At 41.6% G+C, this 18,647-nt stretch overlaps 1 protein-coding gene across 1 annotated transcript in view; it reads left to right on the top strand.

The window, feature by feature from the left end:
- Positions 1-18,647, top strand: part of FREM3 (FRAS1 related extracellular matrix 3) — a gene marked incomplete at its 5' end in the record, with an annotated part of 102,308 nt that overhangs the window by 2,941 nt on the left and 80,720 nt on the right. Inside the window, 3 exon segments of the mRNA XM_043513278.1 lie at positions 3-610; positions 612-1,698; positions 3,828-3,917. Coding sequence (XP_043369213.1) covers positions 3-610; positions 612-1,698; positions 3,828-3,917 — 1,785 coding nt within the window.

Raw genomic sequence — 18,647 nt, 5'->3', positions numbered from 1 at the left:
CCTTAGATTCACTTTCTGCTGCTCTGATGGCGTCAATGTCTCCCCACACTACTTTTTCCCCATTATCATCATCCCTACCAACGATGAAAAGCCTGAGCTGTCTGTGCGTGAGTTTGTGGTGCTGGAGGGGATGAGTCTGGTTATTGACACACCCATCCTCAATGGCACGGATGCTGATCTTCCCCCAGACCAACTGTACTTCTTCATCAGTGTTCTCCCCAAGCATGGGCAAATTGTGCAGCAGCTGACAACTGGTGCCATACCCATCCGCAACTTCACAATGGAGGAGATCCAGGAGGCCTCCAGCATTGTCTATGAGCATGATGACTCCGAGATTAAAGAGGACAGCTTCAAAGTCCATCTAAGTGATGGCCAGCACACAGTGGAACAAAAAGTGCTGATCATGGTGATCCTTATGGACGATGAGACTCGTAGGATGACTATCAATGATGGGCTGGAGATAGAGATTGGTGGGTCTAAGGTCATCATGAACAGAGACCTTAAAGCCACAGATATAGATTCAGAAGACAGGAACCTCACCTACATCATCCGCTTGGCACCCAGGCAGGGTCTTCTGCAGCATGTGAGCAGACACGGGGAGCTGTTAGGCCCCCATTACAGTGGGCATGAACTTCACCCAGGATGATATAGACCAGGGTTTTATCCGTTATGCTCATACTGGCCAACAAGGGGTCCGTGATCTGGTTAAATTTGATGTCACTGATGGCATTAACCCCTTGATAGACAGATACTTTTATATTACCATCAGCGGCATTGACATAATCTTTCCTGAGGTGATTAACAAAGGGTTAACTCTGAAAGAGGGTGGGAAGGTGACGCTCACAACTGACCTGCTCAGCACTAGTGACATTAACAGCCCTGATGAGAACCTGCGCTTTGGCATCACCCAGGCCCCTAACCGAGGGCACTTAGAGAGCTCGGACAATCCTGGGGTGCCTGTTGCTTCCTTCTCTCAGCTCCAGCTAGCTGGCAATAAGATTTACTACATCCACACTGCAGAGGATGAGGTGAAGATGGATAGCTTCGAGTTTGAAGTGACAGATGGCTATAATCCGGTCTTCCGCACCTTCAGGGTCTCCATTACGGACGTGGACAATAAAAAGCCAATTCTGACTATCAATGACCTTGTAGTTGAGGAAGGGAAGACCAAACTGATTACCCCCTTTGAGTTGACTGTGGAAGATCGGGACACCCCTGACCATTTGCTCCGTTTCACGGTTACCCAGGTCCCTGTCCATGGCCAGATTTTATATAACAGCAGCTATCCTGTGACCAGCTTCACCAAATTAGATTTGAATGAGAATCTGATCAGCTATAGACATGATGGTACAGAAACAAGCCAGGATAGCTGCTCGTTCACTGTGACTGACGGGACCCACACAGACTTTTACATTTTCCCTGACACCATTCTGGAGACTCATCAACCCCAGATATTGAAGATCCAGATCAATCCCCTGGACAATGGGGTGCCACAGTTAGTGGTGAACAAAGGTGCCCCAACTCTGAGAAACCTTCCGACTGGACACTTGGGCTTCTTGATCACCAGCAAGTCACTGAAGGTAGAAGACCGACACAGCCCACACAAACTGCTGAAGTACAAAATCACAGATGGCCCAGACCATGGATTCATCATTAATATTGGCCTCGGAAATGAGAGCATTAACACATTTACACAAGGTTGGTGCTAATGGATTTATTCATTTACAGCCTTTAGATCCAGGAATATACCTTAAACAATTCACTGGGTCACTTATGAGGTAATTTAAGGTTAAACTGGATTGTCTTTTAAAAATGACAAAAACTTAAAGATCTTAAACCATTTACAAGGTACATGGGTAGCCTTGAAATTACAAATAAATACATTTTAAAAGGAAGCTGAATGGCTTGTTTTACCTGCCAACACTTAACCTAAAGTTCTCTTTCTTACTTGCAAGACTTGATAACATCCCTAACGTGTGCTCTGGTGGTTAGGTCCTGGTACAATGCATCAGGAGGTACAGAGTAAAATTTTCAAAAGCACCTGAGTGTTTCTCTACACAGTCCATGCTGTGAGCCTGGGTTAACAGACTTGGGATTGTGGGACTCACACTAGTGCTCCAAAGTGCTGCCTACATAGCTAGTTTTAAAGTTGCAGGTTGGGCTGGAGCTCAAGCTCTAAAGCCTAGAGATGTGGTGGGTTTCAGAGCCTGAGCTGCAACTTCAATGTGGTGTCTACGCAGCTATTTTTAGAGCACTAGCATGAACCCTGCAAACTCGAATCTGTTGACCCAGGCTGGGAGGCTTGCTGCTGGTTTGTTTCCATGGGCTGTGTAGACATACTTTATGTGATTTAGGAGCACATGCCCTATTGACTTTCAATGAGACTTGAAAGGGGTGCCTAAATCACATTTGAAACTGGGACTTCAGAGCCTAAATCAAGTAAATACTTTTGAAAATTTTAGCCCTAGCCTCTATTCCTGTCTTGCTGTGTAAGTTATGAGAAGTCATTCCACGTTTCTGTACTTTGGTTTCACCATCTGTAAAAATGGGCTGGAAATGTCTGGAGATTTACTGATGGTGTGTATTGTTCTGTTACAGGACATAAGTAATTCCCGTTGATAGCAATGTGGAGTTACTCATCTCTTATAGGGGGAGAATCAAGTCGTAATTTGGCCCCAGAAGTGCTTTTACCCTAGACCTCAGTTCCACCTCCCATGGGTAGATTCCTGAACAAAGTGGGGACAAAGGTAAAAGGCAGCCACCTTTGTTTCTGGATTTTAGAGGAGAAAAAGCTATTGGGTTGAAAATCTGCATGATTTCAGATTTTGAGTTCTTTATTATCACTTTACTTAAAAGTCTTTCGGTTAATCTTTCAAGCTGTAATGTAGTAAAATTTGTTTACAATTCAGCTGCAAATGTTCCACACCTGTAAAGAATTAGGATTTCAATTAACTAAAAGTACTGAAATCAACCATGAGACAAGCAGGTACCACTGCTATTGAAGTCCACAGGAGTTAACACCCATGTATTTCAGGGTAGCATTAGATCCAGGACATTTGCATTGCTGAGTTGGGTATGAAGAAATGAGTATTTTAAGATGCACAAAGAATGTTCGCTTAAAACTGAAACTGTCAACTTATTTCTTGTGTGTGAAGAAGCAAAAGTAAAAGATCTTCAGTGAGCTTTGAATCAGACTTTTAGTAAATTCAGAAATAGTCACTATAAAGTAAAATTAATTAAAATTCCCACACTTCCCACTATTTCATCTGATACCCAGTCATTTGAAATAGTTGTGTGTGTTACAAGTTGTTGGGGGTTTTTTTGTTTTGTTTTTTTTAAAAGCACAAAACTATGGGGATCAAGTTTTATTCCCCAATGTATAATTTAGGTGTAGCAGAGTCATTCTCTTTATAATGTTGGTGAAGGATTTCTGAAAACTAAAATTTGCGATTAATTTAAACTTTTAAATACTATATTAAAGAACAGATTAAAACAAAACAAAAGTTAGTTTTTAGCTTTAAATTAATAATCAGGTTAATTACTGCTGCATTGCAGAGCAAGGACCATGGTAGGAACTAATGCTACTGCAATAGAGTTTGAGTTCTTGTTTATATAATTTAAAGTGATACATCTTCTAAAACTGGCTTTTTCTTTGTTTGTCTAAGACAATGTTAAAGTATTATTCTTCAAAAACAATTAGTCATTTATGGGAATGTTATCAAATATTGTTTACTGAATTAAAATACTAAAGTTCAAAATCTATTGGTAAGTGTTATACTCTGCAGTAAAATGCTTTGGTGATTCACTTAGCATGTTTCATTTATCAGCTGATATTGATGAAATGAAGATCAGCTATGTCTTGAAAGATGGTGATAGTTCTACCAGTGACATCATCTACTTCTCCATTGAAGACAATGGTAAGGTTATACTTCTTTAAAATGAGATCCAGCAACAGAATAGTATTGATATTGGAATTATAAAATACTTCACTCTATTTTACTGCAAGTTCATGAGTTTTACATACAGTTTTATACTGAGATAATGGATGAATCACTTATTAAATATATAATGTTAAAATTAATGTAAATTGCTAAGGAAAACTAAATGGTGTAAGAAATTCTTAATGGGTTACAAAATCTTTCACCATGGTGTTGCTAATTCAAATCTTGTCACAGTTCAATAGTAACTAGAAGTTGTTACCATATGATTGCTATTCAGTGGAAAGTGTTGGTTCTAATCCAGTTCCTAGTGATCAGCCATGCTCATTACAAAAACTTAATATTACTGTAGGTGGCCCTTGTTAATAGTGTCGGCAGAGAGACCAAGAACAGAATCAGTATGGAGACTGAACACTACATTGCCAGCACACCATCTAGGTGGGCCCTAGAGGTGGTCCGTCTAGATCAGGGGTCGGCAACATTTTAGAAGTGGTGTGCCAAGTCTTCATTTATTCACTTTAATTTAAGGTTTCATGAGCCAATAATACATGTTAACGTTTTTTAGAAGGTCTCTTGCTATAAATCTATATATTATATAACTAAACTATTGTATGTAAACAAGGTTTTCAAAATGTTTAAGAAGCTTCATTTAAAATTAAATTAAAATGCTGATCTTACACCGCCAGCCTGCTGCCGGCCTGGGGTTCCGTTCACCTAGGCCGGCAGCAGGCTGAGCGGGTCCTGCGACCGGAACCCCGGCTGGCAAGGGGCAGGCAGCCAGAACCCCAGACTGGCAGCGGGCTGAGCGGGGCCGGCGGCTGGGACCCCAGACCAGCAGTGGGCTGAATGGCTCAGCCCACTGCCGCTCAGCCTGCTGCCAGTTTGGGGTTCCATCTGCTGGATCCTGCCAGCCAGGGTCCTGGCTGTTAGCCCCGCTCAGCCCCACTGCCGGTCTGGGGTCCCGGCCCTGTTCACGCAGAGTGGGTATCTACCTTCTCCCTGGTTCTAGCCATTCTCTTCCTCTCTCTGCACTGAGATGATGATAGGAGTGTACTGAGTACAGCGCTGGGGGTGAAGGAGCAGGCTGGGGGTTGGGGTGCAGGGTCTGGCCAGGAGCTAGAATGAGGGAGGGGACTCAGGGTTGGGGCAGGAGGTTTGGGTGTGGAGCTCTTACCTGGGCAGCTCCCATTTGGTGTGAGGGGTGCAGGTGGGACTGTGGGTGTGTGTGTGTGTGTGTGTGTGTGCAGGAGCTCCCATTTGGTGCTCAGGGTGGGGGTGAGGATGTGGGGGGTGCAAGAGTAGGGCATGGGGTGTGGGGAGGCTGGGTATGTGTGGGGGGTGCAGGGGTCAGGGCACGGGGCTGGGGGTGTGTGTGGGGGGTGCAGGGGTCAGAGCAGAGGGCTGGGGATGTGTGAGGGGGGTACAGGGGTCAGGGCAGAGGGCTGGGGGTGTGGGCTGGGGTCGTGGGGGTGCTCCCAGCCGCCTGCCCTAAGCGGCTCACGGCAGGGGGCTGGAGGGATATGCCCTGATTCCACCCCCTTCCCCAAGGTCCCGGGAGCAGATAGCGCCAGCGCATTGCAGCTCCGCTTTTCCCTCTCCCCCTCCATAGCAAGGGCCGTCAGCTGATCGGCAGCAGGGAGGGAGAGAAGGAGGGACAGGAACCCAGCTCGCCGGGGGAAGAGGCGGGGGGAAGCTTGCCTGCCCTGCAAGGGTGGGGGGCGGAGAAGAGCGGGTCGGGCAGGATTTTTAGTGGCACGCTGCTGTCTGCCGGGGTCCCCAGCAGACAGCAGCATGCCATTAAAAATTGGCTCGCGTGCCGTCTTTGGCGTGCGTGCCATAGGTTGCCGACCCCTGCTCTAGATCAAGACTGAGATACTGGTATGCTGCTAATAGGGCAGCCTGGTTAAATTTGTACTGCTGCCGCCTATGCTGGGGCCATCTTTACATGATGTGAATTGTCATAGCTATATGGACTTAAATGAAGTTATGACAATCCACACCAGTCAAGGATCTGCTGTGCAAGTATCTGTTTTGTGTACTTCAGCTTTCAATGATGTCAGTTTGGCATTATTCACCTTATGAACACTGGTAATGCATACACTATTTTGCCCTTTTCAGTAAGGATTTATCTGAGTGAAATAGTTGGGGTATTTTGCTTGTTTGTTATAACAAGGGCTCAATCCTGCAAGTGTTTTGCATTTTGAATTCTTATTGAAGTTAACAGGAGTTCTGCATATGGGCTCTAGTTGAGGGAAGACAGGAAGATTCATTCTGTGATAGCAGAAATTATCCATTGAATTTTGCAGACTGATTAACATCTGTCATTATATGCTTTCATAATAAGTGCTGCAAACTTCCTGGCTGATTCAATGTAATGAGGCTAATGGAAGTTCTGTATGTGGAGGGTTTGCAGGATCAGGCCCTAAGTGTAACATTCCATAAAAATTACATTTTTTTTAAAATGCACCCCTTTTGAGTGTTTGCTGTCAGTCCTTAAACGAAGGCTGTAATAGCATTAAAATACTTTCTCCAAAATGGTTGACCCAAAATCAAATCTAGTTTCCGGTACAATGACTGTCACCACATTGTTTTAGTTCAGAGTGTTGTATCCTGTTCTAATTACAGGAAACAAGGAAAGCGGCCCGGTAAATGGTGTTCTTTTTGAATGGTGACTGCTGTAGTCTATTGAAAAATGGAACTGATTCTGTTCTCACTTGTGCCAGTGTACTTCACTGTAGTTAATAGAGTTATGCCAGTTTAAAACTGGTCCAAAATTAGACTCTGGACCAATTATCACATTTATTCTTTGGCCCGTCTCTTCCTGTCCAGAGGAGAAAACGGGCTGCCTCTGAGAGCCAGCGAGCAGCTGGGAGTTTGGGCTGCAGATCGTGCCGAGGCTGACATGCTGCCCCACTCGCTGTTGAAAGACACCCTGATATCCACCCTTCCTATCAGCACAAGCAGCGGTGGATGGAACGTTTTCTTTTCTCTTCTCATTGACGTCCTTTACCACCTGCCATTAGTTCAGACTCTCCTCTGGTGTGTCAAAGCCAGAGAGGAGAGTTGCTGTTGCTTCCTACAGTCGTAGTTCACTATGCAAGTGGCATTGTAAATTGTGACCCTTTGAAAGGGGATTGTACCATGCAGAGTGCCTCTTTCTCCACTCCTTTCCTCTCCAGTTAGCCATACCTCTATTCATGGAAAGCTGAGCTTGTTGACTGGGCTTCAGGCAGCTGCTAAGCAGTGGGGAGATGTTACTGCATGTCATACCCAGCCACAATCTAGCCCTGTGTAAGGGTTTCAAGATCAGGTCCATGGGCTTATAATTACACAGAAATAGAGTCACAAGAATGACTTTGTGTATTTATGGTATAATACCATATGGAAATAACATGTTATTTACAAATAGGACAAATGTCATGATGTGCAGTTGGTGTTAATACAAAAATAGTTGAACCGTACATTGTTGCATGGAGACAGCTCACCTATTCGCTAGTGACTTCCAATAAAAATTGGTGTTTAGCTTGTGCCTGGGATTTACAGAGTTTGAAATGTAGGAACTGTAAAAATAAATAAATAAAATAAATGAGCTTGGGAAAAAGACCTAACCTAAAAAGCCAAGGCAAGTGGTCATGAGCAGAGTTTGTACTTTCTCCTCAGAGTTCTCAAAAGTACTTCATATTATTAAAATCAAAATGTGTTAAAATATCATTATAGATGAAAATTCAACCACACTAAAACTCTAAGTTATTCCTCTTTCAGCAACCGTAGCTTGGACCCTTGTACATATAGGGCTAAATTGTTGCATAAAACGATGTGAATTTACCTCGTTCGTGGTAATCCTTGTTTCTGCTGAGGATTCAACTTTAACGTTCTGTGATTCCAAAGCGCACTGATATTTTTGGTATCACTTTAAAGTTCATTAAGACACACTGTGTAAATGAGAGAACAGAAATCTGACATAAATGTCAATATTCTACCCACAACATTTTATTACACAGACCCTTACAAGGTCATCTGTTGGAAAAAAAGAAAGCTGATCGCAATAAAACAAATCCGTTTGTCAGCCAGTTACTCCAGGAGACTTATGGGAATGTGAGCCATGTATGTTGGTGGTATATGTTTATATGACTTAGCAGATGGATGAAGTCTAACAAAGTGAAGGAAGGAATTACAACCTATTGGGTAGATCTGGCATCCAAAGCTTGTAAAGGAGCTGCTTTTATAAAGGTTTCTTTAATAAATGTGCAATGAAAGAGTTCCATTCTTAATGGCTTTCAGGGTTGCTCCCTGTTTAGACGTCAAAAGATGCTTAACAAAATGGTCTCATGAGCCGAAAGATGGGCGTGAAGGGCAAAGGATTTTTAGAATGAAGTCAGAAGATAAAACAAATGCAAGTAATGAAAAGCTAGTGGCTATAAAAGTGTCTGGTTAGATTTTAATATTGATCAATTACTTAGTGGAGAGCTAGAGAAATTTAATGTGATGCTGTGGTGTTTTGAAAAGATGGGCTACATTCTATTTGCTGAAAACAAGTTTCTAAAATAAAGGCAGCATATGAAGCCAGGGCAAATGCAGCCCACCCCTCTGCAGCTGTGGAGCACCCTATGGCATTGGAAATGTTGTGACTATTCTACGGACAAGATGGAGATGGACTTTGGGCAAAAGGAAGGCTACATAGTAGATACGTACCTCATTTTATAACAGAGCCCAGCTCTGCAGGGATTCCTTGCCTGCCGCATTCATAGCATGGGTGGGAGTGGGTGGGTAACGTGGGTAAGCAACAAGATTCAAAGCATTTTCAGATTGGGGAAGGATGAGCTATTAGGCTACCGTAGCCTCCTCAGAATAGCTCCATAGCCTGAGTGGGGAGGATATATTCTCTTTCACCCTGTTCTCTAGAGATACCTAGTATGTTGTTCAGGATGGGCCAAATTTAGGGATTCTGCCTCCTCCGTGCAGGATTCCTGTTCAACAATGTCTGTTTTTCTTACCCAACTGAATAAATACAGGCATTTCTGAAATCCTATAAAAAGAAAAGGAGTACTTGTGGCACCTTAGAGACTAACAAATTTATTTGAGCATAAGCTTTCGTGAGCTACAGCTCACTTCATCGGATGCTGTAGCTCACGAAAGCTTATGGTCAAATAAATTTGTTAGTCTCTAAGGTGCCACAAATCCTCCTTTTCTTTTTGCGAATACAGACTAACACGGCTGCTACTCTGAAACCTGAAATCCTATAGAGAGCTAGTTTATTGGATGATTTTGCTTAAACAATTAAGGCCATAGGCCAGAAGTCCCTGGAGCAGTGATATGCAGACCTCAGTAGTTCAGGAGCCAAATTAGCAATCAACATTACGCAGAAGAGCCACAGTAGTGTAAATTCATTGTTTCATTTAATATAGTTCTCTCTCTCTAATATTCTCACAGCAAATAAGTTAACTTAGTGCAGGTTGATAACTTAATTGGTCAATAACACAGTAAAAGCATCCTGAGTGGCTAATAACTTTGATTAATAATTAAATCACACAGCATTTTAATACCATGTGCTTCAAAGAGTTGCAGGTGACACATTACAGGAGCCACTGCCCTAGAGCAAATGCAGAGACATTGGGGTTTGGAAGCCAAACTCAGTACTACTTTTGCAGGGGAGCAAATCCCATCTGCAGCTCCAATGAGAGAATTTGGAGGAAACTACAAGAGCTTTTTCTCAGGATCATTTCCACAAGTTTTCCCACAGGGGACTTGTTCTCCTCTCACTTATTTTACATTCACTTTTGACTGAAAGCAAAACTACAAAAAGGAAAGCAAAGGTGCTGTCCTGTTACTGCTAAGTGAACAGCTTCGTGTACAGATTTTTTTAACCGGGAGTGTTTTTAAAAACAAAAAATGACAGCTTTGGGACTGAGCACTCAGTGCCCCATGTAAGCAGGCTAGGGGCATTTCAGCACATTTGTAATGTAAATTTTTGCTGCTTTCCTCCTTTGATACGCCTGGGAAGTGTTGTTCTTTCCCAGTCCTAGACTCTGTCACAGTGTGATGTCCCATCGTGTACTTTGCAAACTCACCATCGAACAGCATTAGAGCATGCAGACTGATAGCAATTTAGCTTAATTCCTGCCCTCCTCCCCAAGTTCCCCCAGTATTTCATGGCTTTGTAAAATTGTCAGCTGGCCATAATCTAAAAGCTTTACAAAATTCTGTGCCTAAAGTTAGGCTCCTAAATCCTCACATAGCAGCTTAATAGGCAGCCTGATTTTCAAAAGAGCTGAGCTCTTCAGTGGAAATTGTTAGATTACAGCACTTTTGAAAATCAGACAACTTATGCAGGGGCCTGTTTTTAGGCACTGATTTTTATTTTTTATTTTTATTTTTTTAAATCTTGGCTTTAGTCCTTAGGGAGTTATTAAAACTATCATTTACTTCAATGAAAGTTTTGTCAAGGTAAGGAATGCAGGACTCATCCCAGTGTTCTTACTACATGTCCTTTATTTGAAAAGAAGATTTAGGACATCTATGGAATATTGGGAAGGGAACAGTCACTTACCTTAATCTTGTAGACAGTGTGAATGCTGTTTTTCGTGATAGTAATAGGCCACCAAAGAGAATGCATTAGTATTCTAGGGTCTAGGACTGGGAAAGAACAACACTTCCCAGGCGTATCAAAGTTCTTTGTTTTACAATAGCACCTAGAAGTGCCAATCAAGCCACATTGTGCTAGGTGTTGTACGAATATCGAACAAATAAGCCCCAGTTAGATTTTGTATCCTGGCATGATGACCATAGTGGGAGCTGGCAGTTGGAAGCACTTCTAAGACCTAAGAAATTAGGAAGACATCCTGTAAATTAACATTAAAATGTGCTTTAAATACACTCTTCTGTTTATAGGTGTACCAAGGGCTAATCCGGAAGTTGTAATTCTTGATTTCATTTTGCTGACCACCTGTAAGTAAGGGCCGGATCCTGATAAAATAGCAGAAATGCCAATCGGCCAGATTCTGCTCTCTGTTACTCCATTGTGAATCTGGAGAATCTCCACTGATGAGAGTGGAAGGTCTTTGGATTAATCTGTGTGCACCTAATTTCAATGGAGCAGGTCTGGTTCCTGAGGTGTAGGTATAGGAGGCTGACAGCTGTGGGTGGTTGGCAGGAGGCCACATATGTTTGTCCCAAAGTGTTCTATAATGAGTGTGAGTGCAGATTGGCTGATATAGATTATCACCTACTTCTAGTTTGAGTATCATGTTGATTCGATGCTGGATAAGTGAATCTGACAAGATTCTTACTTTCCAGGATATCCTGACACCATTGTACAAAGATTAATGATCACTTCTGGATTTCTTTTGGTTTCAAAACAAGATGACTGAATCTGATAGGAATTTTCCTCCTTGCATATACTGGAGTAGCATTGGGTAAGCATTATCTTGTTCCACTACATAGAACAGGAATCAGCAACGTTTGGCATGTGGCCCTCCAGGGTAAGCCCCCTGGTGAGCCGGGTCAGATTGTTTACCTACTGCGTCTGCAGGTTTGGCCGATCATGGCTCCCACTGGCTGCTGTTCACCGCTCCAGGTCAATGGGGGCTGCGGGAAGCGGCATGGGCTGAGGGATGTGCTGGCCACTGCTTCCGGCAGCCCCCATAGGCCTGGAGTGGCGAACCGCGGGCAGTGGGAGCCGCGATCGGCTGAACCTGTGGACCTGGCAGGTAAACAAACTGGCCCAGCCACCAGAGGGCTTACCTTGGCAGGCCGCATGCCAAATGTTACTGATCCCTGACATAGAAAGATGCTTGCATTATTCAGCTATCAGAGAATAATGCAGGAAAAATATTGCAGAATAGGAGCAATCTGACAATGGGGTGGGTGGAGCAGAAGTTTCGATTCTTCCCTGTTGGTCTCCAGACACTGTGGAAACTCGCTAGGAGATCAGGGCATTGTGGCTTGCGGGATTGAGGTGGGATGGAAAAAATGGAGGAGCTCTTTGTGGTAAGCTCTCCTTGGGCCTTGGAGGATTTCCAGTCAGAAATCAACCCAGATTTCTACAGGTCTATTCCAGGTCTACACAGACATTTCCAGTGGTCAACCAGAGTAGTGCAATTTACTTAATCACTATAAGTAATTAAAAATACCCATACCCTTATTATGGGTATGGGTATTTGGGGTAAGTGTTCTGCCTGAGAAGTGTTCTTCTATTCTCTGGAAGACTGTAGAAGAGATCAGAGTACAAGAGAGGGAACCCAGGACGGGGATGCAGGAGGAAGAGACAGGAGAGGAAAAGCAGGGCAGAAGACCAGATGAAGAGGTGGAGACTGAGAGGGGAAGGAGACCAGAAACAGTTACCCATAATACCCATACCCATAATAAGGGTATGGGTATTTTTAATTACTTATAGTGATTAAGTAAATTGCACTACTCTGGTTGACCACTGGAAATGTCTGTGTAGACCTTCTGGGTTGATTTCTGACTGGAAATACCCTTATTATGCAAATCTCTGTGCTCTGGCTAATGATTGCCCACAGCCAATCAGAGTGCAGGTAAGTGCATACTTGAGAAATGAGTTACTGTTATGAAGTATCTGCACTCTGAGTGAATAAGGCAATTCAGTTCAGTACATTTCCTGTTAATGATGGAACTAGTAGTCCCTAGTTATACCTATTATATTTCCTCACCCAGTTTCAGTACAAATCTTTAGTAAAACCACAATCACATTTCATTTTTATGCTAATTATCTTCTGATTTTCTCTTCTGTTATTGTTTCTTGATTTATGAACCATTACATCATTTTATGGAGGTCAGAATAATTTAAAATATTGGACCAATTTCAACCCTGGTATAACTCAACTGATTTCAGTGGAATTATATCTGGGAAGAATTTGTCTTACGTTTACAAACAAAGATGGAATAGTAGGCAGCTTGGAAGTGTACAGCCTTCGTAGTCTGAATGAAACCAATTTCCTTTCCAGTTTAAGTTGGGTGAGTAAATTATTTCATTGATTTTCAAGGAACTGGAAGGCCTCTGCTTCATAATCAACGAATGCACTAAGCCATACTTCATAGCTGGCACTTTGTATCCTTGGCAACATTACAGCTGGAAGGATCTTCCCTTTTAGGAGCCAATAGAGTAGTCAATAGACAAAGCTCTGAGAGACTGCAACTGGCCTTTGGTCTGTACTCCCTTTGATGAAAGAAAAAAGTTGAACATAATCCAGCTGGGAAGAAATTGGCAAAAAAGAAAATAGATTTCTCTAGCCAATTATTTTCTAGCCCATTTTCTAATGCCATGTAACTGATGCCATTAAACAACACATAGGTCTAGTCATTTATGATAAATTGGAGATGCATTTCTTGTTTCCTTTTGCTAACATTGCACTTAGTATGCAGGAGAAGGTGCTATGAACTGCCACCTACTTTTCTTCCAGATGTCTTATTTTGTTGTCAGTTGATGAATATGTGAGTCCTTCACTGGCCATGGCATGACTAACTTGGCTAACTGCAAAATGATTAGAAAAACTGGGGGAGAGGGAACCACACACAGTGAACAGATGGTGGCTTTCATTATTTATAGACTAGGGGACACAAGGAGGTCTGTATAACTGGGAGCCTGTTTTTAGACATTTCATCAGCAATACTTTTAGTCTCTGCTAAACTGAGCAGTCCTATCAGATAAATTACTAGGCCATAAATTTAGTACATTTATTATCTAGGTTTTTTGTATGCTAACATGACTGCCATAACTTCAGGAAAAACTGCATGACCGTTGTCAATTAAGAGGGTATCATATCAATGAGTAGCAGCTGTCCAATGCAGAAAATAAGCAAACTGAAAATTAGAGGGAAAATAGTTCTCTGTCCAGTCACTTTGGCTTGCAATAATGTTAGAAGTTATTTGTACCAATAAGAAGCAAAAGTAATTGAGACAGAAGTGTGATCTTTTAAGTTGATGGTGTCCCCTTTAAATCACATAATTTAATTTATGGGGGAAAGAAAGCTCTCTTTAATACACTAATTACAAATGTGAGTTGTTTTGATCTGCAACATAAGTATGATCTGCCTTAGGGGAGTTTCTGGGTAAGTTTATTGGTGGTATGCATGAGAGAGTGTGACTGACTCAGGACCAAATTTTCAAAACGGTGGGGTCTCCCTTTTACCTGCACAAACTCTACCCACTGCTGAGTTGTCGGTTGCACCACCTGTCGGTTGCAAATCTGAGCACTAGCTCCTATAATCAACTGATTACATCACAGACTGTGCAGTTAAATGCCCAAGTATTCAGATTTGTGTCCATGGTTCATTTTACAGGCACAAATGTTGGCAAAAATTAAACCCACAAAAGGAGGTATGGTTCATATTTATAAAATGTACTTTTAAATCTGAGTGAGGCAGTGTCATAATATTATATTTGTTCAAAGAAACAATATGTAATGATTTGCAATATACTCTGAGCCTGTTATTGTTGACTTGACTCTATGCTGACATTTAAATACTGAAGAAGTCATTATTTTTCCTGATGCTCTTCATGCAAAGCACAGTAGATGGAGTAGTGGGCACCAAACAATACCTCTCCACTTTCTTTTATGTTCAGCGATGCTATGTATAAATAACTCTCTCTACCACCTGGAGGCTTCACCTTTTCTTTTTATAGTTATTAGTACCCTTAACCTTTTGACATCCACTATCTTGCTGCCCTGGAGACCTCTTTTCAATTACTGTAGCAAAAAGAGTAAGGAGAGTTAACTGATGCTGAAGGCTACAGGGTTTTGCTGATATCCTGTAAGACTAGTTCAGACATCTTATAAGCATTGCATGGAAAGCTGTTTTTAAGCTTACTGTTCTGTTGTATAAGGGAATTTTACTGCACTGTTTTAAAGATGATCTGCTGACCATTTAAAAAAAATTAAGAGCATTTCCCTATTATCAGGTCAATGCCCAAAATAAACCTACAGGTAAGGGACACTTACCACACTAGTAATATAAAGTATGTGGGGTTCTTTTGTTCTGTGGGTCCTGCTTGGGATAGCTCCCAACATGCCTGGGGTGATGATTATGGAAGTTTTATTATTGACATTAATGGGGCCAGGATTTCAACTATGGACTCCCACCCACCATAGACTGGTGGTGGTGCAAGTACACTACATGTGGGGTTAAAGAAAATCCTGACATTCTCCAAAAGTATGACGTTTTCTACATTTTTCTTGTTTTATACCAATCACAAAATGAAAAGAAGAGATTCAGCTACAGAGTTCAAATTCAGGTCTGAACTTCCTCAGAGTTCAAGATGTCTGTTCTGCCCAGGCCCATTACAGTATGAAGTCTAAACTGCAAAGTTCAGATTTAGATCAGATCCAGATTCAGATTGCTTCAAAGTTGGCATAAGAGATGGGGTCTGATCCAGGGTTCTGGTTTGGCTCAATCTCTAATATGAATGTTAAATGCTATAAAAACATTTTGATTCCCTCTACCCTCTGCTCATCTGCTGCTCAGGAGTTGCACTGATTTAACCCAATGCTCGTAGACTGACAAACAGCAGCCAGACACTGACTACAGTATTGTTTGGTTATTACTGATTTGGGGCCAGATTTGAAGTGACAAGAGCTATACCTGGTTACAGATCCCACACCTCCATCCAGGTACTCAGATTAATTTAATCTTGTTGAGCATGTGGAGATTCCTCTGGTGATTTCCTGGGCTCTGTTCCTCCACTGTTTTTCCATAATATCGTCTTCCTTTCCCTTATTTAAATGTTTTATGGGTTTGACTTTCTCCATTTCCATCAAGTTATGTCATTTGTCATCATCCCAGCTATCTTCTTATGACTGTGAGATTTCCATTCTGTAGTATTAGAGACTATGGTGCCTGGTATCCATGAAAACCTAAGGGGGGGGAGTTGTGCAGTGTCAAGGGAAACATACCTACACAGCCAACAATGCTCTTACCTCCTTGATGCACCGCTTGGGTCGGATAGTGCCCTCTGGGCCAAACAGAAAGCTTACTCTATTCTTAGTGGAGCTAAGAAACTGTGACACTCCCTTTCCACTCCCTTTCAAACCTCACAGAGGCCAGTCAAAATCTGGATTTAAGAAGAAGAATATAGGCTAAATTTTGCCTTCTGTTTAAACATATCCAGTAAAATCAGTGGGGACACGTGAATGTAACTGTGATCATAATGTGGCCCAACTTGTTTTGGTTTTTGTTTTTCCCCTGTTTTTTATAAAAATCTCCATTAAAAAGGGTTTTTTATATTTTTTATTTTTAAGCTTTCAGCTACTGTAACTAGCTCACACCTTTTAGAAGTGCGTCGAATAGTGCTTTTGCTTTTTTGTCAATAGGGGATAGACTGTGAATCAAAGGGGGAAGTCTAATTGGTGCTGTGTATGCCCTGCATTACTCTGATTTACCTTTAATCTTGTTGTCAGTCAGGATTTGCTCTCCTGTCCTGGAAAAAGAAATTGTATTTTAAAATGTACACTTATCTCACTAGGATAAAAGTGTTGAAAATATTGAGAGGCAAAACATAATATGACCCTATTGCTTTTCCTTATTGCAGAACCCATATCTTCCGCGAAGAAAGCTAGCATTATGATACTAAGATTAGTTATACTTTTATATGTCTGTGCTTTTCTATAGGTCTTGTACCGGTGTGCATAGATAAGGCCTGATTACACTGGTTTTACACTGATGTAACTGATGTCTTCAGTACAGCTATTCCTAGGTTATACTACTGTATGCGTGATGGAAGAACTAGAGCCATAGAGTTTGTTGTGAATTATCTGTGTATACCTTAGTATCAGTAGTCAAAATCAGGGAAAAATGTAAGGAAGATCAGTGTGAAATTGAGTCCCCTCCTCTGTTGGTCCTGAGGATCTGTCCTGAGTCGAATCAGCATGGCTCTCTCGAGTATGGGAGTTTGGGGAACCTGAAGTGAGGGTATGCACCACACACAATCCACAAAATGGATTTAGGTTCAGAAGAGAGGTTGGGGGAGGGACTCATCAGCCATCTTCTCTCCAATGCCATCTTTTTCAGGCAAAAGGGGGCATAAGCTATTTAAGCTCCAAGGGGGGGGAGGGGCAGGTAATAGCTGAAGAGTGGCTTTGCTGTAAATATGCAGTCTAGTTGGGAAGATTCCTACTCCAAGGGAGTTCCCAGCATGCAGCAGGCTGCTCAGGCTACGCACAGGAGACAGAATTTGTGTCAGGTTGACGCATCCATGGAGAACATTAGCACCCGTCTACAGTAAGATCTAATCACATCTGTCAAATAACTGCTCTCTCTTCTCCTTTTTCATCCTTCTTTCTTTCCTATTTTATTTAACTTTCCATTTAATTCTTTCAGTCTTTCCACCATGTTGGTTTTTTTTGGGGGGGGGGGGTTGGTTCAGGAGTTGCGTTGGTGCAGGGACTGCCTTTTTGTTCCGTTTATACAATGCCTAGCATGATAGGGTCCTGGTGCATCATTGGGGCTCCTAGATCTTACAGCAATACAAGCAACAATAATAATCAAACGCTTCCTTGAAGTAGTAGGACACACCTCCCCCACAGTTTAAATAGTATTGGAGTTCATGTCCCAACGCTTTGGGAATCACGATTCTTGTTCATGCACATAATACACATATAAAGATGAACATCAGAATTATCACTTCTTTATTTTAAATAAGTTTTAGCTGCAGTAAATAGAAACATTTTCCCCCCAAACATTAATATTTTAAACATTCTAAACAAATTGCTTGTGTAGTAATTACTTACTCTTCACTTTTTGATACATGCATGTTTAAGCAAACCTATGTCAATATATGTTCTTTTTTCTGCTAACTGGTCCAAGTCTTGTCTATGATGTATGGTGATTTTTTTCCATAATAACGTTTTCTTGTATATGAGAAACTCAGCTGATTAATCTTTTGACAGTCCAAATGAGTAGAGTTCAATTCTTGGCCAAATTCCATATCTGTGGTAAAGTTTTTGCATGACATGTAGTTAATGACAGGTTATATCTAATATGTAGTAAGCCTAATTTAGGGCTTAAGTAAAGCATTGTTCTATTGAGTGTACAAGATGTCTCACACATTTTCTTCCAGAACATTGCACTACCACATTACATGTAAAAGAGTGCTTTCTGTTGCTCAGAATTGCCAATTCTGTTGTAATATTTTTTTGGAGTTGTATCCCTTCTCACCCAAGAATCTCAAAATACTTTGAAGACATTAATTGTGATAGGTGAACTGTGGTACAGAGACACAAAGGCAGAGCCAGGAATAGAATACAGGATTTCTAATTCTTGGCTCACCTTCTCCAGGCTTTAAATAAGAAACCAAATTCCTTCCCAAGCAAGTTAAATAAAAGATTTTTTTAAACTTATATCACTGATTTTTAATAAAAATTAGAAAGGTTAGTCAACAAAGGCATATGATTTCTTGAACAATAAAGCTTATCAAGAAATTTGTGCTACAGGAATCTTTAGAATTCAGTGGGAGAATGCAGACCTCTTTTTAATACTTTTTTTTTAAATGTTCTGTAATTTTGCTTTCATGCTTGACAGCGTTGAATGATGTATGTTACCTGTGTTGACCTCAGGAGTGCAGAACTATGAGGGTCGGGATGCTTTATTTTGATACTGGTGTTTGCAAAGACATTATGTTTCTGCTGGAAGGAACAAATATGAGCTTTAGTGGAATGAAAACACCCAAGTGTTTGACTGGCTTTGAATCATCCCTTAT

This window comes from Dermochelys coriacea, chromosome 4 (genome assembly GCF_009764565.3).
Source record: "Dermochelys coriacea isolate rDerCor1 chromosome 4, rDerCor1.pri.v4, whole genome shotgun sequence".
Taxonomy (NCBI): domain Eukaryota; kingdom Metazoa; phylum Chordata; order Testudines; family Dermochelyidae; genus Dermochelys; species Dermochelys coriacea.
The sequence above is the reverse complement of the archived record's forward strand: the minus strand, read 5'-3'. Positions and strand labels throughout refer to the sequence as shown.